Source organism: Stylophora pistillata, chromosome 10 (genome assembly GCF_964205215.1).
Source record: "Stylophora pistillata chromosome 10, jaStyPist1.2, whole genome shotgun sequence".
NCBI classification, from domain to species: Eukaryota; Metazoa; Cnidaria; class Anthozoa; order Scleractinia; family Pocilloporidae; genus Stylophora; species Stylophora pistillata.
The window spans coordinates 16,095,898-16,122,197 of NC_142528.1; the positions used below are offsets into that span (position 1 = coordinate 16,095,898).

The window sequence follows — 26,300 nt, forward strand, 5'->3', positions numbered from 1 at the left end:
TGGAAAACCTTAAGAGCCAGGCCACACGCAGCCAAATGGCGGGAATCGCAACCCGCAGGTCGCTCGACTCGACAACGAAAAAAACAACGGCAGAGATATTTACAATGAAATTACAACGACAAAGACAATGGTAACCAAAATCTTTGCATTCTTTTACAGATGTCCTCTTTTAGTGGCAGTCCCTTTGGTAAATCAGCCGGGAAGGTTGACAGTGGAGTCACTCAATTAGAACTCAAAGATGAAAGTGGAAATCCTAAGAACATCTCTAACCTCACCTCTTACATGGACATTTTTATTCCGGCGAAAAATGGCTTGGCAAAGCTTGAGACACATACCATTAAAATGAGTGATATGCTTGTGATGCAGTTAAACGTGACAAACAACAAGAGTGCGATATATGTGTGGGGCGTCCCTGAGCATAATAACACTCAGACTGTAGTATTCTGCAAGAGAGGCTCCAAACCATCAACAACTGACTACGACTTTCGTCAAGCTATACCAAATGATTTGTTTAGGAACGAGTCAGAGGAGACTGGGACGAGCGAAAATTCAACTGATGCTCATTCTGATCCCCAGCGTTATCAAATGTTCTTAGACAACGATGATTTGAACCAAACGGCCAGCGGTGTATGGTTTATCGGCTTTTACTACAATGGATCTGTTAAAAAAAATGACGATGAAACGCTCCCTGCGGAAAACAAGCTCAACATCACTATATTCGAAAGTACTTGCAAATACTACAACACTATAAATAAAACATGGGATTACCACGGTTGCAAGGTAATAATTGGTACTATATTTTTTTTCACAAATGACTGAGAATATACCCTCGTCCTTAAGAAGGCCCCACCCCTGAGATAAGCCCCCCCCCCCTGTCCCCCGCTCACGATATGTAATATCGTATGTAGCCTGTAGATTGTAAGTGAGGAATGGATTCTCAAATATTATGTGGCCTGTCGATTGTAAGTGAGGAATGGATTCTCAGATATCAAATCTATATATATATATATATATTCATATTTTTTTCTTAAATTCAGATGTTCTCAAGTTTCTCTTAATACTTGTAGATGGATAATTCTCGTATTTCTTAGTTTGTCGAGCGTTTTTTAACATGAGCCTCTGGCTCGGAAGATTGCACAAGCACCTCCCACGTTTTCGACATTAAATGAATCATTACATTAACCTCAATAAGAGAAATTGTAGCGAGAGTAGAGTCCAAAAAGAGATTTTTATCGACCTCACGCTGTAATTAGATATTTTTCTTGAATAACAAGTGCCACGTTTATTTGACATCATGTGAGTACTTTGTCTCTCTCAGGCTGGTCCGCAAACGACTCCAACCGAACGTCACTGTCGTTGCAATCATCTGACGTCCTTCGCGAGTGACTTTTTCGTGCCACCTAACAAGATCGACTGGGATAAAGTGTCTTTAGAAGAGCTGTTCAACAACCCTTTGGTATTCTCAGTGGTGTGTGGCATTTTCGGTCTGTATTTTCTTCTGGTCTTATGGGCCAGACGAGCGGACAGAAAAGACTTGGAAAAGGTACCACGCTGTAATCACTTTACGTTTTTTAGTGTTCTATTGCTTAATACTACTACATTTTGTTCTGAGATTTTAAAAAGAAAGATAGAACGTAGAGTACAGTACTGTATATTAAGGCCATGCTGAGCTTGCCCTTTACACCCTAACATTAGTATGCATTATCTCCATACTGATCTCTATACATTTTCTAAGATACTAACAGGGAGAATTTGTTAAGAATTCTTATATTGGTGGTCATTTTCTTCATTCACTCTCAGAGTTCAAAGGGTTAAAGACTTGTTTAGTGGTAATTGTCAAGGTTGAGAACGGTGTTTTTTTTAAACTTCTCGTTTCAATTTCGTTTCCTGTTCCTCACGGATTTCTTTTATTTCATCGTTCGTCCTGCGTAAATATATTATTCACAATTATCGTTCTTGATAAGTTGGGAAATACGTAAATTCATAGATTCGTGAAGAAAAGAAAGAAATACAGAAAGTTCAGCTCATTTTGTTTATAATCATTATGATAACTGTATACAAGTAGAAAGTAGAGCACCCTTAACTCGTTTACGTATCTTCATTAAACATGGCCTAGGACAAATAGGCGCCAGTGGGCCAAAGGGAAAACAATTGGCCATTTTCCTTACCTCACTGCTAATTATTGTTTTTTTTTTGTGCGTGTGCGTTCTTTAATTTTCGCAGGTTGGAGTCGCTCCTCTACCAGACAACGACCCACGAGACACCTACATGTACGAGGTGGTAGTATACACGGGATATTCCAGTCATGCGGGAACATCATCTGAGATTCGTATGGTGCTAACTGGTGGTCTAGACGAAACCTCTCCTCGTCGCTTGAAAGACGCGGAGCCCGGTCGAAGAAAGTTTTGCCGCGGAAATGTCGATTACTTTTTGTTGAGCGTGCCTCGTTGCTTGGGAAAGCTGAAGACTTTGAGAATTTGGCAAGACAACACTGGCAACGATCCGTCCTGGTACCTCCTCAGAATCATGGTACATGATGTTCAAAGTGATATCAAGACTTGGTTTATTTGCGATCGATGGCTAGCCGTGGAGGAAGATGATGGATGCGTTGAGCGCGTACTGACCCCAGCCAGTAAAGAAGAGCTAACCAGCTTCAATCTGCTCTTCTCCACTGAAGCTCGGAAGAACTTAACAGATGGCCATCTGTGGTTCTCCGTCATCACACGCCCGGCGAAAAGTAATTTCACCCGAGTACAGCGTCTCTCTTGTTGCTTATCAATCTTACTTTGCACTATGCTTGCTAACGCAATGTTTTATCAAGTGGGAACCGAGTCTTCAAGTGGCACATCTGTTCACATCGGGCCTTTTAGTTTCTCCATAAAGCAACTGTCCATCGGGATTACCAGCAGCTTGGTCGTACTTCCGGTCAATGTCTTGATTGTGACATTTTTCCGAAAAGCGCGGCCAGCAGAAGCAAAGAAAGGCCTGGACAAAGACCAGGATCCGAACGGCCAAAGCCCAAAATATGAAATATCCGGCGAGAAAACAAACCAAATCAGCAAAGAACCGGAAGCCGCTGAAAAAGAGGACGACGAAAAGAAAAAGGAAAACAAAAAGAAAAAGAAAAAGACTCTTCCACATTTTTTTGTCTATATCTCCTACGTTTTGGTTTTCATCTCTTGTACAGTCTCAGCCACTTTTACTGTGTTTTACGGGCTGACATTTGGAAAAGAAAAATCCGCTGGCTGGTTGTCGTCGATGATGATTTCGTTTTGGCAAGACGTACTCATTTCACAGCCTCTTAAGGTAAGCTGCTATTCCTTCTGGACCGCTGGACCGTACGTTATTTGTTGTAATTTCCACTCGTGTTGCAACTTTACACTCGTGTTACATGAAAGATGCACTCGTTTTCAGCCAATCAGACGTGCGTAATTTTCCCCTGTATATCATTAGTTATGTAATGCTAAGTGTAATCGGCTTAATACAGCATTCATTTTGCCTCTATGATGTAGCCAGGACTAATACAATTGAAAGGGAAAATCGAATTAAAAGTACATAAACAATGAACTAGTGCAAATTGCTGACACATTTAGCATTTTCTGATTGGGTATCGTGAAACCAAAACCGCCAATCAGAAGAAATGAAAATACCTTTGAGAGCCAATGAGAACTCAAAATAAAAGCAACCAAACTTCCTAAAGCACGGGAAAACGTTTGCGACCAAGTCATGATTGGTTTAAGTTTTACATCTGATTGGTTGAGAAAGTGACACGAGTTTCTCGGACCAATCACAGAGCGAGGTAAAGTAAAACCGAAGCATTCCTGGATTACTTTCGACTCTAAATTTAAAATTGCTCTGACTGAATGAATCGCACTTGGTCGCGGAAGTGGCGGTCCTTTTGAGTTATGCAAAGTAAAGAGCGCGTGAAGCAATGAAAGAAAGAAAGCAATCGATTTGTGGTAAACGGAAAGTTTTTGGCAATAAAGTAAAAGTGCTCTTTCTCCCATTCTGTTTTTATTCATTTCAGGTGTTCGCAGCTGCTATGTTCTTTGCAGTAGTGATCAAAGATCCGAACAAGGCAGAAGAAGAAAATGAACAAGAAGCTAATGAACTAAACGCAGACGAAGAAGCGATTCATACCAAATCACAGAACAGCGAGGAGGAGAAAACTCTGCGAAAGATTGGCTTCGTCGATAAACCACCCAATGAAGAAAAACTTGAGTACGCTCGTCGACTGAAGGTCAAGCAAAAAGCCATGAAGGTGATCATACGTGAGATTGTTCAATACTTCGTTTTCCTGAGCGTGTTGCTTGTTGTGGCTTATGGTAGTCGAGACCCGATGGGCTATCAAGTGACAAGTGCTATGAGGGACATGTTTGAGGAAGGGAAATACTCAGGGCTTGATGCATTTGACGAGGTAAAAACTATTTTTACTTTTTTGCCTAGTTTTCACTCGTTTTGAGTTGCTATACGTTAACAACTTGATGGTTTGTTGTCATGTTTCTTTTTTTGTTTCCTCATACAGTTTTACATCTGTTCTGTAAGAGGTCTTTTAGATTAAGTGTCATAAAACCGAAACCGAAGTTATCACAATGGCCGATCAGACTAAAGAAAAATTTCAAGAGCCGCCAATGAAAATTCAAAATAAAAACGGGCGAACTGCCTGATGCATGCGCAGGAAAACGCGGGTAACCAAGTCGCGATTTGTCTTAATTTTGAATCTGATTGGTTGAGAAAATGATGCAAGTTTTCTAGACCAATCACGAGGCGAAGTAAGGCAAAACAACACTTGATTACTATCCAAACAGAATTGAAAACTGCTCACCTCATTACGTTCAGAATTGAATCAACGTTAATCCTGTGCAGGCTTGTCATAAGCTCAATACAGGCAAACACGTTTAGGATTGCACCAGTAATAATGGAAGTTTTTATGTTTTTTTTTTATTCAAAGAAGAGTTAACTCTATATGTTATATAAGTTCTCCTTCTATTTTAAATCCAGTTTTGCAGCATGGTTAAGACTGTATCTTCAGTCGTATTTTGAATAAACAACTTAGTTAAGAACAAGGATGCGCAAGGAATCTTCTTGTTCGACCACACATACTGTGGATCTTCTGCTTTGGCTACTGTGTAATTCATTTGGCTCTGAACCCCTCTCATCCACCATGTAATTGGCACAACTGAAACAGACATTGATAAACGGGTAGCAATCAATAGATCCCCAGTTAGCACTTCCGAGGTTGAACTTTAAACCTTTGAACCTTAAGAGTTACCAGCAGCTAATCTCACATTACAATATCACCCCCGGGCTAAACACTAAGCTCACCAGAATAAGGGAAGCGACCACCACCTAAAGAAGCTCTTGATTATTAACCAGATCCTCCTTGTCAGCACTTTGGGAAATGTAGAGAGAATAGTGTGGAGAATATGCATGAAGATGCATTTTAGGATATAAAGAGTTAAACAGTTCAGGAGGTCAACATAAGAAGTAAAGGACTGGTTATTATTTACCACAAGGGGGAAGCCCCCCCCTCCCCCATGAGGCTCAGTAATATTCTTACCATTCCCCCCTTTATTGACAGTCAATTTTCCATAGTCCCCCCTTTATGATCCCCCTCCGTTCCCCCTGAAAACCACGTGATACCCTCAAAATCCTTTCCTCCTCCCCGCACAGGTGATAAATAATTTCTGGTCTCTAACATCCTCTCATTCCACACCAGATATCAGATTATCGCTCCTACTGGGAATGGGCTCAGCAAACGCTCATCCCTACTCTTACGCCACGGTTCTGGTATGGCCCCATTGCCATTGAAGAAAAAGACATTACGAATGAAGAGGCTACCAACAGTGACACAAAAAGAACAAAACATAAAAAGGTTGTGATGACGACAACAACTGGCAGCAAATACGATGATGGTTCGTCCTCAGTGTTGTTTAGCTACGAGGGCAAGTTTGTCGCTGATCATAGCACGGCGTATCTTATAGGAACGCCCAGACTTCGCCAACTCAGGATACAGAAAAGTAAGTCACTTTCAGTTTCCAGAGATTAATGACAAATTAAACATCAGTATAACGAGTGGAGTAAACTGCGCACTCACTCGAGTGAATGAACTGCGCTCTGTACGCAGTGCGAACAGATCGACTTACAAGAATGGTTGAGGGGTTGGACTGACGATAGATCGACTGACTGACTGGCTGACGAACCAACAGATTCAATGACTGACTTAATGACCGACCACCAGACCCAGTGACTGACCAAGCAACTGACCAACAGATTGAGCGACTGACTGACTGACTGACCCTCCGACCGACTGACCGACCAACCGACCGACCGACCGACCAACCGACCAACCGACCGACCGACCGACCGACCGACTGACCGACCAACCGACCGACCGACCGACCGACCGACCGACCAACCGACCGACCGACCGACCGACCGACCGACTGACCGCTGACTGACCGACTGAAAGACCTGCAAAATAACTGACTGACTAAATGACAGGCGGAGACAGCTGGATGAACTGATGGACTCACTGACTGACAGACTAAATGACTTACTGATTGACTGCTAGCTGATTGCCCAGCTGATCAACTGGCTCACTAAGTGACCAGTTGACTGATAGGCAAGGTGACGAACTGACTGACTCATTGACTAACTGACCAATGGACGAAGTAGCGGACGACTGGCTGACTCTCTGATTCATTGTTCGTGTCATTTCTTTTCCATTTTCTTACCGAGTTCGCATGTTTGCTTCAGACAAATGCAAATTACTCCCGACATTTAACGCGCTGTTCGATGAATGTAACTTGGCCTATGATTGGGATTATGAAGATAAAGAATATTACGAGGAGGGCTGGGTGCCAATGCCATCCAATACAAGCACTGAAGAAATGGACCCGACCCCATGGACCTATCAGACGCAGTGGAAACTAAAAGGAACTCCTTACTGGGGGCACTTTGCTACTTACCTGGGAGGAGGTGAGTCATTTACTGTCGATATGGCAAGGCTAAAACGCATACAGCTGTTTGCAGAAAGGTCGTCGGTAAAAGCAGATGTGCACGCGATAACGCCGAAGAGCATTTTGGGTAGTTTTCAGCTCATGGTTTCTTGACCTTAGGATTTCAGGGAAATCTGAGAAAACATAGGCTCGATCACTAGCCGCTGTTCAGGAACCGGCGCCCGCGCTCCGGAATCGAGAGAGCGGCGGAGATCGAGCCTGAAAAAACAACACTGTAAGGAAATAGCATAGAGGGTTTGATGAATTTACTTTGTTCGCAAGACTGTATTTTAATTTTAACTTAATGAAAAAACGACTAAAAGAACGAGTTGATCCTTATAAATGGCAAATGCGATGTTAACTCAACAAAAGCGTATTCTTTTGTTTTGATCCTTTCGTTTTCACGTACATGTCGGTATTTATGCCATGTTCTCCGTATTTATTTGTTATACTTAGTAAAATTCATTGATCACCGGGTACCCAGATTGACTTTCGAGATTGTCGCGTGCACTTTGTCGTTTTTACGACAAACTTTCTGCAAACAGCTGTATACACCTAATTGGACTACTGTTCCCCGCAGAAACAAATGAAATTGAAGTTACATAAAGAGCAGGAAGTCAGAGAGACGCAATGGTTTAAATCTGCTCTTTGTCTTTCTCCATTGAAAATGTGTAGTTTTACATGATAATAAGTTTACAAAGACTCTCCTTAATCAACATTATCTAATAAGCGATGGTTAACACCGTTTCACAGTAAAGAATGAGAAACAGAGTTTTAAATCAGAACTGTGGCAACAAGAGAGTAATTTTTGATACAACAGCCAACAATTCATGGTAAAGAATAGACCGTAAAAAAGACCCCGGCAACACAACTTGCATATATTACCTTTAGGACACATTACCGTGTCATCTTTTGCCGGTTGAAGGAAACAATACGAAAATTTTCATACATTTGACAATGAAAAAAAAAAACACACTAAACATTTCGGTAATTTTTAAAGTGCGGGCACAAGAGAAATGTAGTGAAGGATAGGCCTTTGTGAAGAGATAAAATAAATGCCAGAAGTGCAAGTTATGTTATCAATGAAACTATCTTTCAGGTTACGTGGCAGACTTTGGAGCCAAGCGGGATGAAGCCGAAGAGATAGCTAAAAAACTCTCCTCCTTGAACTGGATAGACCGACACACCAGGGCAATCTTTGCAGAATTCGCGATTTACAATGCTCAGACGAACTTCTTCTGTGTCATTACCCTGCTCTCTGAGATTCTTCCATCTGGGGGATACTACTTGAGCCCTAGAATTCAAACCATCCGACTCTACCGCTATGTAGGACCAGAAATGGTGTTTGTAATGGCCTGCGAATTAGGCTACATGGCGTTTCTGCTTTACTTCCTCTACAAGCAGGTCAAGAAATACAGGAGTGAGCGACGAGAGTATTTTAAAGACCCTTGGAACTATCCAGAGCTGTTAGTTCTGGGGTTTTCCCTGTCGGCAGTGGGGCTGTATTTCGCGCGTTTAGCCCTCACCAAATACAGTCTTCGCAGTATGCAAGACGAACCAAACAAGTTTGTTAGCTTCCAGTACGTGGCGTTTGTGGATGAATGGGTGTCCGCTACAACAGCCATGGCAGTGTTTTTCTCTGTATTAAAATTCCTCCGTCTGCTGAAATTCAATCGGCGCGTTTCCACTCTTATGATAACCATCAAACTAGCTAGCAAACCTCTGTCGTCGTTTATGTTGCTATTCTTTATTCTGTTCCTGGCTTTCGCGCAGTTTGCGTTTGTGGTGTTTGGAATCAATAATGAGGACTATGCGTCATTCCCAAGAACTTTGGGAAGCATGATGTCCTTGACCCTTGGAAGTTTTGACTTTGATTCCTTGACCAGCTCAAGCCGAATTCTTGGTCCCATGTTCTTTTTCTCGTACGTGGTTATAGTGTTATTTGTTCTCATGAACGTGTTCATTGGCATCTTGAATGACGCACTGAGCGAAGTGTCCAACGATTCGTCCATACAGTCCAACGAACATGAAATTCTCGACTTCATGTTGCATACCTTCAAGCGTACCGTTGGTAAACAGGTTGGCCCTGCAATTAAACCCAACTACAAAGAGCCAAAGAACCAGTTTGAGCTGAACTTGGACAGCATCGAGGAAATCTCAGAGAATGTTCAGTACGCTTTGAGAAACATCTGCATGGAGGACATTAGGCAAACCAACTGGTTTGAACCCGAAAATACAAACAAGAAGAAACAAATTGTGATGATGCTGGTTTTGGAAACAGACGAAGACTTTACGGAGAACGACATTTGTGATAGCATTCCCGTTCTTGATGATTTAATGGCAAAGCACGATGAAAGCGAGCTTTTGAGGAAGCTTATTTACTACCGCGAAGAAAAGAGACTAGAAGAGGAAGCCTCGCAGAACGAGGACGACCAATCGGGTAAATCTTCGGATGACGACGAGGACGATCAGTCGGAAGACGATCTCGACTCGGATGACGACAACGCAAGCGTAGCTAGCGGGGACAGTGAATCGAGACCCCAGAAGCAGAAATTGAGATTCGTTGAGCCAGCCGATGCAGAATCTAGGGACGGAAGGGATCGAGGCTCCGCCCGGTCAGACGCAAGGCTTAATCTACAAGCCAGTGGCACGTCTGAAGTGTGAGCTTGGACTGAAAACTTTTCGACTTTATTCATCTAAGAGTTCAATTCAAAGCTCATTTTGCACCTGCGCTCTTCTTACCGCACACTACTACTTAACTTTCACAAAATGTGACTATTAAATAGACTTCTCGAGAGCACGACTTGAGTATACAAACTTTAACATTAACCAAAGACGAATGGAAAGGACTTGTGAGTTCAGATAATTTTTTTTCTGCTATATGTGGGCGAGTAGATCGCTGGACTAAATTCATTTTGAATCTGTGTGAACCAAATGCCAAGCGAACAGTGAAATCATTCGGCAAAACTGAAAGGTGAGAATTTTTCAAGTGGGCTATTTTATTGTCACGAAGAAGTAGCTAAAAGGCGACTGCGCTCGCTGTTTATAGCACTGAACTAACTTGTAAATTTTCACTGTAACTTACGTAGCCCATTAGAACTCGGCATTGGTTTTTCCATGAAAACTCCTAGCGAAGGGTAAAGAACTCTTTAGTTTTTAAATATAAATGGCACAAATGGCAAACTATGACCCATTAAGTGCACTGAACACATTCTTTTAACCAGTAGACTCCTACTTGTTCAAGGAAAGGAGAATTCGATTTGCACCGTTCTGATTTGTGTCTTCATAAATGTAGATAAAATGTACACTCACAAATGGCCTATCAAAAAGGAAATGATTAAATGCATGCCTTTGATCGTTTCGTTCTGAGAAGTATGTAGATTCATAACCCGCTAATAAATAAGGTTTCTGAGAGTCAAGTAAAAGTTGAGATGTTGCGCAGGAAAATATATGTAAAACAAAGCTGATGTGAAACACTTTAAGCCGAGAATAGCTGGCTGCATGGCACCACACGACTGCAGAGTCAGCAAGACAGCATAGTCCATGACCGATGACACGGATCTGTATTTTCGCCACAAGAAAGGAGTACGATGACGAACTAGAAACTTACTCTCGCAGTTTGGCAATTTGGAGTCACACCTTAAGGGGTTTGGAATAGCAAAAAGTGTAGCTACGGTCACCATCTGGTCTGTTTTCTGGGGCATGTGCGTTCGGTCTTAAAGTGCCCATAATGTCAAAAAACGTTTTTCGCTCATCTAATTCTACATTTCACCAAATGAACTTCGGTGAAAAATTTTTTCGATTTGGATAAGACGCGATTTTTTTACGAATTTTTACAAAGTTCAAAATTCTATTTTCTTGCGGTCGACCCCTGCCGCTGATCACAAGAATAACGTGCTCAAAATGACCACGTGACTGATGTCTGACGTAGGTTCAGGAACCTCACTTGACCTTAATTGCATATACACTGGTCGAGTGCGGGTCGTTTACGATATTGTGAGCTGACGATATTGTGACCACTCTGAAGCAAATTCCCACTTGTTTTCAAGTCAGATAAGTCACAACCCAAAATCACGTGTTCCTGAACCTACGTCACGACTCACTTTAAACCGAGGAAGACTGGTGCGAATGGTGGACCAAAATGGCGGCAAGTTTGAATGTCTAAAAAATTATAAAAAAATTTCGTTTTATCCAAATCGAAAATTTTTTTTGCAGGAGTTCATTTGGTGAAATGTAGAATTAGATGAGCGAAAAACATTTTTTGACATTATGGGCACTTTAATTGATAACGATGGTTGTCAAGGACATAGCTTTCCCTCCCATAACTCTGTACTTTATTGTAAGTTACAATCTGAAGGAGTAAGAAAGAGAAAAAGTCCGAGTCCTTTACGAGTATCCGAATGGTAGACTTTCCCTTTCAGGACCGATGGTCCACCGCTGACCGACAGAGAACCCTCCCGTCAGCGAAGACTGAGGGGTAGGGGGAGGGGGACTATGCTACAACGTTTTTGTGGTAGAGAGTGTGAATTTTTAAGCGGTCTCGCGACAAACCAAGGTGTGATATTTTAATCCTTTTGGGGCGTAGGAAAACTGCGAACTCCCTAAACTACCTTTTTAATTATTATTATATAAACTAGGGCACCCTGCATTAACCCTTAAACCGTTACGGGTGACTGGCATCTAATTCCCCTTTTTCAATATCACCCCTGAATCACACATTAAGGTCACAAGAATGAAGGAAATGATCACCAACTAAAGAAGCTCCTGTTTGTTACACAAATTCTCCTTGTCAGCATCTTAGGAAATGTATAGAGAACAGTATGGAGAATATGCATACTGATGTTAGGATGTCAAAGACTAACACAATTAAGTTGTGAGTGTTTTATCTCTCAGCCAACTGAAGTTCTTAGAAATTATGAAATCAAGTTTAATACATATATCTTATTAACCAAGCGCGAGGGCCGTACTGGGAGAATATCGGCCCGAGGTCTTGACAGTGCAGACCGAGCGCAGCGAGGTCTGTACAAAAAAGACTGAGGGCCGATATTCTTCCATTACGGTCCCGAGCAAGCTTGGCTAATAAGAGATTTATTATACGACTGAAGTTCAAAGGGACACAAGTGCGGTATCATTCGGGACGGTGTCCAGTCCAATACTTAGAGAATATTGGACAGCAAATAGAGCATTTTGATTGGTTGATTTTAGTTATTGGCCCTCTGACTGCCCGAGTCGTGTAATAAATGATTATATCACCATATGTTTAAAATTAAATCTTTTGATTTACAGCATTCCATTCCTAACAATTATCATACTAGTGGTCACATTGTTTCAAATAAGAGCACTTCACACTTTAACTCCCAACTTGTTTGACACTTCTCACTTGAACTCCCGTAAATTTCCTTGTAAAGTAATTAACCCTTTCACTCAAGATCTGATTAGAAATTCTTCTTACTGTCCACCATACATTTCTGATGATGCTGGTTCTGAGAATTTGGTATTTAATCAACTAACAATCCTAATTGAAAATTTTCTTTAATCTCATCTCATGTCTGCTTGATATTGTAATATTGATATTTTTAGGAGAAATTCTGTCTTGGCCACTGATGGGATTGAAAAGGTTAAAAGAATCTGCAGTTCTATAGAGGTTTATACCAAAATGGACATAGTACACATGGTCTGATCAGTCAGTTCAGAAGGCTTATAACTCACTTGCCTTCAGCTTATCCTTTATAAACTTTCCTTGAGTTCTCCCAATATCGTACATGGCTTTATTATGTTATAGAGTGCAGAAAAATGTGTTCTACTGCTTAAATATAATTATTCTCACTACTTGTTTGTTTGCTGAATTATGCATTGATATGATGGGGAGCTAAATGCCAATTAATTCCAGAAGGAAAGGGTTACATGAAAGTACAGCAGCATAGTATAATTTCAGTCGGGTGTTTCAGGTGGGTAAAGAGAAGACGTGCATCCTTTTGGTCTTGATGGCCTGGCCCCTGATTGCTCAAAGGGCTTGGGCCTGGGCTTGGGCTTGGGCTTCCCTGAGGCTTCAGCAGTTGCAGCATTCTTACTGTAATTAATAAAAAAGAAGAATCAGTCTTACTTATAATCTTAGCTATCTTTCATTTTACATAATTGTTTATGTATTCCTTAAATAACTTTTTTTCATTTATCAATTCATCTTAAACCTTTGATCTTTCTATCATTTCATTAATTTATGGTTTAACTTCGGATTTGCAATGAATTATAACTGTTTGCAGATCCTCAAAAACAAATTGAACACCATATCCTAGATTTTTAAATATGCTTTTCTCCATTTTTATCATTTGCAGTCCTGGAATCATTTGAAAAGCTGTACAGTCCACATATAAACATATCAGAATTAAAAGTCCTCTAGTTGCAAATTACCTCTTAGCCTTAAGCTGAATATAAAGTGTGACAGCCCTCTTCTTTGAAAATTTTCGGTCCATTGTATCTTCTTGAAATTGGTTGTATACACTTTCTTTATCTCCATAAAGCATAGCAACACCATCCTGTGTAAATATATGAAAAGTATATATCACTGTTTAAGATGACTCTTTCTTTCCATGCATGATAAAAACCCATATTAGCTAATATGTTTTGTAAACTTGAGACGATAATGTAATAACTCTGTCAAGGGAAGATACTGATATCAATCAATACAATCCCAGGGTCTTTTGATAAATTGTAAGAGTTGACTCAATACACACAATCACACATAGCAGCTACCTGGTCATTGTCTCCTGAGTCATTAGGTCCCTCATTTGCTTTACAGCTGTCTTCAGCTTGGCTTCCTTGATCTAATTATGATAATGTGAATGAAATAAGGAGGGTAAATTAACAACTTTATTACACGACTCAGGCAGTCAGAGGGCCAATAGCTAAAATCAACCAATCAAAATGCTCTTTTGCTGGTCAATATTCTCTAAGTATTGGACCGGGCACTGTCCCGCATGGTCCCGAATGATACCGCACTTGTATCCCTTTGAACTTCAGTCGTATAATAAATCTCTTATCAATCAAGCTTGCTTGGGACCGTACTGGAAGAATGCCGGCCCTCGGTCTTTTTTGTACGGACCTCGCTGCATTTGGTCCGTACTGTCAAGATCTCGGGCCAATATTCTCCCAGTACGGCCCTCTCACTCGGTTAATAAGATATATGTATTGAAAAGAGTATGCTGGGTATCAGAGACATTGAGTAGGTAACCAACTTATAAAGAGAAGTAGGCATAGACAGAGAACACTTTCTTTGACTCAAATCACTTGTCTGAATGGCTGAGTTAATACACCACCCGACTGAGATTTAATAAATGATATTTAATGATAATTAAGCAGAAGGACCACTAATAGAGGTTACAGACAGGAGGACATCTGAAAGTTTCAAATGTCATTCTTAAGAGTCAGATTAAGTCAACTCCACTTTGCTTGGAGTTAACTTTTCTTCAGTGATAATGGCACTTGTGTTTCTAGTGACCTACACTTTGCATATCATAATTTATTGTTTCTTCTTGCTTTCATATTTAAATGTCTGCTAATACAAATTCTCTCATCTTAAATTTAAGTTCCCAGGCTTTACCTGAGAAGTTTCTGCTGTAAAATTAATATTTTTGAGCAAGGACTGAACAAGTGCTCTCAAAACAAAAACTTTTAAGTGCACCCACAACATTATCAAAAAAAACAATAATTTGTATATATGCCACAACATGGAATTGGCCTCAGTTTCAATAAAAGTGGAGGATATTTGCCTCTGGTCTTTGCTTTTTGATAAATATCTACTACCATTTACCTCTACTTTGGGGAATAATTGTTAACTGTTAATGACTACCTGCACAAGATGTTGCACTGGTGTCCAATCCTCTGGCATCTTCGGCTCTTTTTGGGTGTAAGCAGCAAGGAACATATGGAGCAATTCAATCAGCAAACAGACAAACAATTTTTACAATCAGGATAGTTAAAATACAACCAAACAACAACTAATGATCACACAAAGACTAAATGTTATTGCCTTGTCATTTAAATTTGCCTTGGTTTTGCTGGTTTGGTGGGTTTTTGCACGTATTGCAAGAAAAGTGAATTATGAAGGTAAGATATCTTATGTTCTAACAACTTTGACAATGCTTGTATGTCAAAAAAGAATTACATAAGACAAAAACACCTATTGTCAGGTAGGTAATCAACCATTATCACAAAGGGCTTATTTTAGTATTTGGAGGCATTTTGCCAGCAACTGCTGTTGCAGAGAGGTGGCCCATGGAATGTCTCAATCGTTGATTAATATGACAAAAACTGTGATTTACCCAATATTAATGCTCCTATTTTGACTTGCATTTGCATCTACAGGTTCTTCTCTTCTGACAACCAGTACTGGTGTCTTCCTTGATGTCAAGAGCATATGGGTGAATGACTTGGAGTCCACAACATCATCCCGTTCTTTGAAATTAAGAAGCTGTTGGTCTGCTGGTATTTTGAATTGTTCTGTAATGAACTCTTTAACAGCTTCCACAGAAATATCATTGGGATCCACCGTCAGAGTGATGGGGTCTTCACCAAATGCTTCAATAGTCAGTTCCTCTGTGGCATTGACAACCTCAATCACTTCATTTTCACCCAAGTCATAGGAGCTTCAGAAACAAACCAAGCTAAGTTTTAGTAATATTATAATTGTGATTGTAATAATTTATAACCTGTAAGTTTCCTGCCAATGGCTATAAAACAATGCTTTGGGAAACAACACAGCATGATGTGGAACAGTCATGTATAATAAGAGATATCAGAAATAACTTTCCTTAGGGGCATGTGTTTCACTAGGATAAACCGGTTAAAATCTTGGCCAAGATAAACTTAAACAGGTCCAAGGGACACCATGTCAATAATAATTATTAATTTAAAGACATGACTTGTATGCAAGATTAACCATTTCACTCCCAGATGTCATTTCATTTCATAGTTCTCTTTACTGTCTGCCTTACAATTCCTAATTTGGAGAATTTGGTATTTAATCAACTAAAAATCCCCTGATTAATACTTTTTTCTTTATTCTTATCACTTGTCTGCTTAATATTGTATTGATGTTGTAAGGAGAAATTCTGATTTGGTCACTCATGGGATTTAAAGGGTTGATCTCTGGGCAAATACTTCCTAAGATAAAAGACTGCACCTGATCATTTCTTCTTCTTGTAAAACCTGGCTTCCTTTCAAGAGGCAGGAGATATTGGATCTCCATCTTCCTTTGATGTCTTGTTTTAAGTCAGCAACAGTTGCTGTCATGGGATCAGTCACTGTTACAGGAATAAGACGATAACTTCCTTGTTCTCGCACATGGTGCACAAACAATTTCACGGTATCAGCTTCTGGCTTGAATGTCAGCTCAATCAAACCATTTAGCATTGCTTTCTCACCATAGATATCAGCACGAGGCTGTGGTTTCCTCTTATCAGAATTACTGAAGAATCTTAAACGGCCTGCTGTCCAAGAAGAGCCTTGAACAAACAGAGGTCTGTTTATTGACCGCTTTGCCTCCACCAACCAAACACCAAGGTATACTCCACCGAATGTGATGTCCACCTCAGCAGCTGAAGTTAAGAAAGAAAAATTGAAAAATCATATTAAGCTTCGCAAATTTTTTAATCTTAAATTAGGGTTTGAAAATAATTATATGAAACTGCCTAAGAATACTTTTTGACATGATGCCAGCCAAAACTAAATGAATCAATTTCTCCTTAAAATGTGACCTGGTGTGATTTTTTTTTTTTCTGTTGATGCACAACACTACACCTAGTGTATATATTTATTACACAAAGATGATCTTGAGATTTCTACAGAAGCACAGTTGTTAAGGGTGGTTATTTTACCTCTTAACTTAATGTGTTAACAAACTGACGACAAATACACATCCTATAATACATGGATATAGAAATTGTTAGATGCACCTTGAAAAAGGAGAAATTGGTTTCTTGAGCTGTAACAATGCACTCAGAATCAATAATTATTGCCAGGCTGAGTGAGGGTGATAAACAAAATTAATATTCACATCTTTTGTTACATAAAGGTACTCATCCATGAAAATCAGGGAATGCTAGGAGGCTCCCATTTGACAGGGGACCTTCTAGAGGAGGTGCCCATGGTGGATTATGTAAAAAAGTTTTCCAATTGTTTACTTACCACGATCATTATCATTTCCAATTAATATGAAAAACTCTGTTCCACTCTTCATTATGACCTCAGCTCTCTCTTCAGAGCTACTTGCACAGAGTTTGCCTTTATTGATCACTACAGAATAGCCTGCCTTTCTGTATGGCCACTGACTTCCTTCTTCTTCGTCTTCTTCTTCTTCTTCACTTTCTGTTGAGGTGCCAAGTAGAATGGCTCTACCCTCCCCTGAAGCCACTGCTCGAAATAATTGCCCCAATGTCCTTTTGATGAAATCCTCTCCGGTGGACTCAGATTCCCCAGGATCTGTAGAGAGAAAACCTGATGCAAGGTTGCACTCATAAGACCCTCTTCTGGTACTTTCCTCTTCCTCTGGAACAATGCCTTTGTCATCACAAGACACAGATTCACCTGTACTGTCTACAGGACAGGACTCAGCAGAATCTTCACTAACTGTTAGTTCTGTCTTTAAGTTTCCAGTTTCAGTTGGAACCATTCCATTGTCTCTAGAGTTGCTTGTGGAAGATGTTCCTTCTGTGGTTGTTTCTACAACTTGAGATTGGATGAATGCTTCGGGGCTTTTATCTCCATCACAACTATTCAATTCTACCTTTTTCTCAGTGATATGAACACTTCCAATAGGAGATGATCCATTGGAGTTTTCCTTTTCAGGAGGAAGTATTCTTTTTTCATCTGGATTTTTCATGGCAGATATTGTACCATGTGGGTCTGTTTCTGCAAAATAAAATTTGGAGAGAGACATTTCATAAGTTATAAATCAATGAGTGTAGGATTTCTTGTTATCTCTCTTCCAAGGAGACTGACTTAAAATGGATGAACACACTTCTTTGCTATTCAGATCAAAAGAACATTCTCATCAGAGCTAGAAACACATTGCAGGATAAAAAGTCACTTAGTAAGTATAATTGATAATTTGATATCTAAAAGCTAATTGCTAATGTGCATGTAGTTTTAATACCTGATGTGCTTGTACTCTTCTCTCCATTGGTGACTTCTGATTTTTCTGCTACTGGAAATTCAGAAATTTTGAAAAATCTAATGGACATTGTAACAAATTTTTTCACAAAAATTCTGAGTACATGTACAGAGTAATATATTATTAGACAATCAGTTACATCAGTATAGGTATCCTCAAGTTAACCCTTTCATCCCCACAATTGATCAAGACACATTTTCCCCTTATAATATTGATACAATATCAAATAGTCCAGTGATGAGAATATGGAAAATTTCAATAAGGAGTAAAAGCCTGCATATAAGCTGCACTTTTTTCCAAAAAAAGGGGTGTGCGGCTTATCTGTGGGAACATTTGAAAAAGGTGTCGCGAACGTCGATGCCAATTTCTGTTGATGCGTTGGATCTAATGCCTGGTTACTAAGCTTTGGATGTTCCACTCATGTTCTTGTTGTAATGCAAAATTCTATAGAAAAACTGTGTTGAATGAAGAAACTCCTGTCAACAAAATTATACCAGAAAATTAAAAGACCAATCATATGTCAAAGTTGGTAGAAACGATGTTTGTTATTATATTAAAGTGCTAAAATTGTGGGTAAGACTTTGAAGTATTTTCCGTTGCAATATTGATATTGAGTTTACGTTCAATGAACAGTGAATGAAGAAAACTTTTTAAGACTCAACTTTGGATTTCTTTTGATTTCTATCAAAAAAACATTTTTTATAAGCGGGTGTGGCTTATCTCCACGCTTTTACGGTAGTTGATCTAATAACAAATTATCTGAACTAATGTCAAACAAATTGCTATACAGACAGTAAGAAGAATTATTAATGAGACCTTGGGAGTGATGGGGTTAACCCACAACCTTGCTTTAGAGAAAGGATAGTTCACCCTATCCCAGCTTCAGATAGCATATAACACAATATCCCTCGTGGAAGAAAAATCTCAGCAACCCAAGCAATGAGCCCCTGTTCATCTGCCAACACTGATCAGATCAGTGGAGGGAAAAAACAAAGAGGGTAGGTTGGGGTAGGAAACACTTTTAAACAGCTTCAGATCTACAAAGCTGCTTAGGACAGCTCAAAGAAGGTCTACATCTATATAAACTACCCCAGAATTTAAACATTCAGGTATAATGCACTTGAAAAATTTCAAGTGATCTTGCTCTTACATGATTGAACTCCAACCAGAAGAGTCAGCTAAGCTCCTGTGGTTAGGCATGTTGGATCGTCACTAAAAGCTCAATTCAATTGCTAGCTTAGGTGTTTTACCTCTCTGGAAGAAAGACACTTAAAAACAGTGTGTAAACCTCCATAGCGTGAGGCATACTTGTCTTTTTATGTAGAGGTTTGCATCAACCAGAACTTCTATAGAGCCCTCCTGGTTCTAGTAAGAGTATGCATTTTTCATACCTCCATTGGTCGTAGTTTCCATATCGTGCACTTTGGACTTTTCAACATTTCCATTGTTATCTTCCTTATCACCAGTGATAACACCAGTATCTGTAAAGGTGGAAGACATTTTAGGTAGTATAAATAGCGCTGTAGTGGTAACTTATATTTGACATGACTTGTGCACTGAAGAAGTGTGAATGCCTAGGTATCTACATAATGTCCTACTTGAATACAATGCATGTATAAACAGTATAAGCTAATTACACTTTGCCAGTGAGTACCAAAATAAAACACTGTCACACAAAAAGGGCTGAGTTAGCTCAGAGGAAAAAACACATAACTGCACAAAGCTGTACAAGATAATGCAATATCTTACAACGTGTAATCTCCACTTGATTGTTTAAAATTAATATGGAGAGGTTCAGAATTAATAATTAACAATTATTCACCAAAGGCGAGGTGAATATCATCGAATAATCCATGAGACAAAGTCGAGGGGGTTATTCAACAATATTCACTGAACAATTGTTTTAGTAATTTCAGAGCTGAACAACAGAGAAATTTCTAAACTCATAACATATAACATTTATTAAAATTTTATTTTAACATTTTTATATAAACCGCATGGAGTGGTTTATATAGCGTCATATAAGGAACCGCTCGACCAATCAGATTGCTGGAAACTCTTTGCTCAGCTCTGAAATTACACTAAATGTTTATAAGCAGCTAGTTCATATCAACCCGAACTTCTAAAGAACCCCCCTGATTCTAGAGTATGCATTTTTTCATACCTTCTTTAGTTGTAGTATCCACATCATGCACATTGGACTTTTCAACATTTCCCTTGGTATCTTCCTTACTAGGAGGAATTGATGTAGGGCTACCAGTATCATCTTTTGCAGTGCTCAAATTCTCCCGGTCATTATCTTCTGCCACTTCATCACCACTGGGACCCTTTTGAGAAGCTTCAAGACAGGTTGTGGTTTCTACACTGGCAAGCTCTGGTTCTGTGGTGCTGGAATCCTTCAAATCATCTTGGGCTCCTTCAGCATTTTTTGTCTTTTCAGCTGTCACTGACTCTGGAGTTTCATCAAGCGGAGCATACTGTTTCTCTCTGCTTTTCACTGGGCCTTTACGAAGCTCTTTGCTGGCACTTGCTCCTTGCTCAGACTCATGCGAAGGCAACTTTGATTCTTTTTCTAATAACATTAAAAAGAAGGAAGGACACAGAGATAAAAAAATTTACAATTATAATACCACAGATGACAGTGATTACAATTATTAACATTATAGCAGTTCAGTAATATTATTAATTTTTTGGGGATGGCAAGAAAGCCCTGTAGAAGCTGAGATAAGGTGTTTATAATTACAAATTATTTGGGCAGTCTTCACCAACATGAACTTCAAAAGAGCTTCCCTAATTCTAGAGTATGCATTTTTTCAAACTTCCATTGGTTGTGGTTTCCACATATTGTTCTTTGGACTTTTCAACATTTCCGTGGCTATCCACCTTAGTATCAGTGATAACACCAGTATCTGGGTGAGTCAAGGACATACCAGGTGACATTGATGCAGGTACACCAGTGTTGTCTCTTTTGGAGCTCAAGTTCTCCAGGTTACTACATCCCGCAACATTGTCACCACTGGGATCTTTTTGAGATGTTTCAGGACAGGTTGTTGTTTCTACACTGGCAAGCTCAGGTTCTGCAGAGTTGGATTCCACCAAATCATCTCTGGCTCCTTCAACATTTGTTGCCTTTTCATCTGCTACTGACTCTAGAGTTTCATGAGAGGAAACCTTCTGTTTCTCTGTGTTTGTCATGTTGCATTCAGGTAGCTCTACACTGGCACTTGCTCCTTGCATGGACTCATGTGAGGGCAACTTTGATTCTTTTTTGAATGATCCAGAATTCTCACCATCAGAATCAGAATATATACTAGAAGACTCGCTGCTATTACATTCTACGGGAGATGACGGCATTGACTCCCTTTTCTCTGTATTGACAGGAATATTTAAAATCATATGTTATGTAAAATAGATCAATTAACAAAACCATTACAATTCAAAAGAACACCATTAAAGATTGATTGGAAGTGATTAAGTAATACTAGTGAGGCTTTAAAAATCCTTAGTGAGTCCCTGGGATTCATCCCATGAAAAATTAACAAGTCCCATACCAAAACCAAAGAATCTGTCCACAAAGTGCACAATCTTGTTCTACATACATGTAGCTATTCAAAGTTTATGTTTCAAAAACTAAGTAATGACACTATCAAGTAACTCACATTTTCTATGTAAAAAAGAAGGTTATACATGTGTATGAGCCATTAATTAAGAAAGAAGCCAGAGATATATATGTTTGTCTATGTTTATTCAGTAGACAACATGTCCTTAGCTTAGCGGACTTATATGGCTCCCTAGATGCCTGATGAAGGCTTCATGGAGTTCTCAAATTTCCTTCCAGCATTTAACTCAATGAAATATTAAATTTCTGCACTGTTTCCCAAATACTGTTCATGTTAGTTATGAGAATTTAATGTCTTAATAATCAGGGGAAATTGTTTCATTTACAAATAAAAAAATTTCCCCCAACTGATATTTTTCCTGTCCTTGTTACCTTCCTGATCATTAGGAGAAATTCTTTGTTGGTCACTCCAGGAAGTGAAAGGGTTGTGAACAAGACATTAATTTTCTCGTTATACCAAGAAGCTCATTTGTTATAGAGTGGTATCGTACCTTGGCTGTCTAAGTTGCTGGCATTTCCATTGCTGATTTCCAAAGTCCCTAGAGTTTTGAGTGTTTTCTCTTTTTGTTGTGCTCCTGAATCATCACAAGTGTTTGGATCTTGCTTTTTGCCTAAGAGCAAAAATTAAGAAGACCCTTGTGACATACATGTACATGCACACAACTTTTGATCACAAATTTAAAATAGGTTATATCTAATTTTAAAATGTAATGAAAAACAGATTATACGAGCACTATCATGACCAAAACCCTAGTAAGACTACAAAAAATGGAAAAAATAAAACAAAGAACAAAATTTCAAATTAATAAGATTTTGTTACTCCTTTGTCACAAGTATGAGACAAAAATTAATGTGAGAACCCCACAAGGATTAAATGTGATGAGAATGGTAATGATTTCTGGGTTCATATGTCCTAAGTGTTCTGCATTTTGCTCGATGCTGGGACCAGCAGTATTGAAAGCACTAAGTGTGTACAAAGATTTCAGAAGATGGCGATTTTAAGCTCCATTATTGAACATAGAAAACTTTTTTATTAAGGAAAAAGTAGGGTTTCCAGAGAGGATTCAAACTTGAAACCTTAAAAGAAAAACTTGATTAGTTTGTTTCTGATTCAGCAGGTTAATTCTGCACAGAAAGTTGCTGGGATGCAGATTTTTGCATAAATTATACCACAAAGATTACATTAGTGTGAAACTATCACAAGAAATGAATTAACAGCAAACAGAAAGTTGGAGCTGCAACAACATCTTCTACAGAGAAAAATGTTAATGAAAACACTCATTAACAAATAACATTTATTTAATTTATTAGGGAGGGAGCTCCTTAACTTTTTTCTGTATTAAATCATTCAATAATACATTAAACAGCTAAGCTCTGCATCCCAGTTTTCTAATATCGAAAATGGCTGAAGTAACACACCTTCTTGGCTTGTTTCCTCATTATGCATTACAGATTCCACAGCATTTCCCTTGCCATCTTCCCTGCTCTCAGATGAACAATCATTCACTGGAGGTTTTGTTGTCTCAGTTTGGACTGAATCACTTTTTCCATTGCTAAAACCTCCTGGATTTTTAGCATCTGAGTCTTCTGTGTGAGGCTCCTTTTGGGATGTTCCAGAAGGAGTTGTTGTCTCAACATCATCAAGCTTTGATTCTTTGGTGTTTGATTCCACTACATTATCTTTAGCCTCTTCCGTATCAAAAATTTCTGTCTGTCCACTGTCCGCTGATTCTTCAGGCCTTCTACAGGAGACTTCCATGTTCTCTGTGTTATCCATAAGCTGGAAAGGCACAACATCACCTCCTCAAATACTTCACTTTCCAACAAAGATACCTGTGACTGCAAAGAATGCTGTTCCTTTTTTTAGCAGATGATCATTTTCATCCTTCATTTTCTTCTCTTTCTTTCTACTCCTCCACTTCCTTGTGTGTGTCATGAGACAATAATAAATCATTCTGTTTTTTTCTGTCTCTATATTCAGGAGTACATGTACATGCAATAGCCATAATTATCTGGTAAGCAATAATAAATATTTTGCTGAAATATTTTCTTAACTTCTTTCGTTTGTTTTCATACAGTACAGTACTTAAAAACTTGGTTACATCTTTCAGTTTCCAAGGAAATTATCATACATACATGCATTTTTGTATGAAAATAATAGTAACACAGTTACTGTAATAAATATACACACACTGTCACACTCCTAAAAACAGAGGATCACTTAAATGAAGATAACTGCAGTCATGGTGATAACAGCACAACCATACAGAATGAATCATATGGTTAGCATGGAAAAAGTTAACCTTATGATCCAAGTGGTTGTGGGTACATAACTCTTTGCATTGTATTACATGGGAAGGGACCCACCCAGCATGCCAAAGGTAATAGCTATGTGCAAGTGAAAGGTGTGTACCCTGGCCACTTGCTGCAGTCCGAATTTACAGGAGTTAAGGGAAGGAAGTGGTGAGAAAAATGATCCTTATAAGAGAAAAAAGAATGTGTCTAGCTCACTGCGGGTACAAAGTGTAGTATATAGTTACGTGTAAATTGTTCATTTATGACCAGATACATAACGGATGGCAAGATTTCCATATATCCCCATACATTAACTATGCCTAGAGTGTTGCAAACAAACCTTTATATTATTAGTCTTTCTGAAATGGAATACATAATTAATGTATGGGGTTCTATGGAAATCTTTGGATTGCTTCATTCATAGTTAATCGAGGGGACCCTCGATTAACTATACTTCATTAGACCGATAACATCCAGACAACCACTTGTACGCATCTGGCAACCATTGCCATGCGGGTATTAAATGTTAGTAACGATACTACGCACAGGGTTGAATAACTTGAACGGGCAGGTGCCAGTCTTTTCTTCCGATCAAGCTGGTTCTTGCTGGAACGTGACTTACTTTTTGTCAAGCAGACAAAGGATAATTTCGAGTGGTAAAACACTGAATGCTTTCCTTTTTTTTGCAGGGCTAATGAATAGTATTAACGGTCGTGTAGCCTGAAAAAATGTTTTAGAGGAAAGCGACTGTTACACCGATCTCGTTCACAAGTTCGCGATATCGCGTCCGGATGAGTTAGCGTTTGAACCTCTCCTTAAAGCACCCGATGACCAAAGTCTTTTCAAAAGGCACTTTACTCAAGCCATAATCTCCTTGAAAACAGTTTAGAACTTGCCATTCCTTTACCGATGAAGCTTTCCTTAGTAAGGCGCGCGAGCGAAAAGGCCCGCGAAACGACCGTAGAATCCGACTCTAGACGCCGCCATGTTGGAACTACAAGGCATACAAGGATCCACTTCCGGTTCTTCTACTTCCTTTTTCCGCTCATCTGACAAGTTTTCAATACGTGGGTTCACACTAGACCCTCAAGTGTACTTCAAGTGGACTTGAGTCCAAGTGCACTTAGAACGTACTTGAAGTGCACTTCAGTTTCTTCTGTCGAAACATAGGTCGAAACAACGTTCACACGTTCACATGCAGGTATGACTTCAATGCAGTTTTCGCGGAAAAATTGTCTAAGTTGAGGAATCATATTTCGCGGAAAATCGCTGCAGTTCTTGGTTTTAATGCTGGACTGATCACTATGCGACCACGGAGGTTGAAGATTATTTTGACGTTAATGTTTATCTTGTTCAATTTGTTGGTAAGACGGGCTAGTTTTATTCATGTAAGCCTTCTCTACGTATTTCCTCCGCTACAAGAAACTTTACTTTTTCGTTGTCGAAGAGGGCTGTAAGTCAACGTGATGGTCCTGTAGTGCCGGTGAACTTGACAAACTCCTGCTTTGAATAGGCTCAAAGGAGTAAACAGAAGGACTAAATTGCATTTCGTTACTAATACCGGACGCACTAAGCCTAGAATCTACGTTGTGTCTGTAAATAAAATTAAAAAAGGAAAATAATTTCATTGCCTTGCCGTACTGAAAGATTCCAATGATCCAAGAAAAGCCCTCACGTCTTTGGTAAAGGATGAAAAAGGCAGAACCTACATTAAACTGATGTCCAGGAGATCATCCGGATTTACCATTTGATTTACCATTTGATTTACCATTTGACTGAAAAACGCCATGATACTGCCGCAAAGCGAACCACCTTGATATTAAAGTCAGTTTTCACCTTTTCGCAATAATCGCGCGCGTTTCGGAAACATTCCCATCTACAAATGATTGACAAGTCATTAATTAGCTGTAAACCCGTTGATTGGACAAGTGCACTCTCAAGAAAGGTATCGACCACACTTGAGCCGGTACACTTCGGGGCTTTGATCTTTTCTGGTTTCCTAGACCACTAAGTACAATCAGTCAAGTGAAACGGTTTGAAGCAGAACCCGTTCACAGACAAGTTCGTCTCAAGTGCTCTTGAAATGCCCAGTACGAACCCGCCTAATGTTCCTCTTTTAGTATAATCTGCGTTTGGCGGTGTCGATATTTTTTCAATGATCACAGTTATGTACACACAACACATACAATATTTAGGCGACAGTTACGATATAACTTTC

General features: G+C 39.4%; 2 protein-coding genes across 2 annotated transcripts in view; one reads left to right on the forward strand and one right to left on the reverse strand.

Moving 5' to 3' along the window:
* LOC111339550 (polycystin-1) overlaps positions 1–10,413 on the forward strand; it is a 29,921-nt gene extending 19,508 nt beyond the window's left edge. The window contains exons 16-22 of the mRNA XM_088735690.1: positions 160–780; positions 1,319–1,543; positions 2,224–3,306; positions 4,028–4,417; positions 5,720–6,020; positions 6,760–6,981; positions 8,101–10,413. Of these exons, the coding sequence (XP_088591816.1) occupies positions 160–780; positions 1,319–1,543; positions 2,224–3,306; positions 4,028–4,417; positions 5,720–6,020; positions 6,760–6,981; positions 8,101–9,665 (4,407 nt within the window). The 3' untranslated portion in view covers positions 9,666–10,413. The remainder of the gene's footprint in view (positions 1–159; positions 781–1,318; positions 1,544–2,223; positions 3,307–4,027; positions 4,418–5,719; positions 6,021–6,759; positions 6,982–8,100) is intronic.
* Positions 10,414–11,318: 905 nt separating this feature from the next.
* Positions 11,319–25,086, reverse strand: LOC111339551 (uncharacterized). The gene is made up of 13 exons (XM_088735688.1): positions 23,207–25,086; positions 22,279–22,398; positions 21,099–21,536; positions 20,333–20,740; positions 19,560–19,649; positions 18,151–18,201; positions 17,184–17,906; positions 16,180–16,594; positions 15,320–15,643; positions 14,848–14,894; positions 13,752–13,822; positions 13,410–13,534; positions 11,319–13,071 (listed from the first exon to the last, which is right to left on the reverse strand). Exons 1-13 carry the CDS (start codon positions 23,562–23,564, stop codon positions 12,933–12,935), a joined length of 3,309 nt encoding a protein of 1,102 aa, XP_088591814.1. The 5' UTR covers positions 23,565–25,086; the 3' UTR covers positions 11,319–12,932.
* Between the last annotated feature and the right edge of the window lie 1,214 nt (positions 25,087–26,300).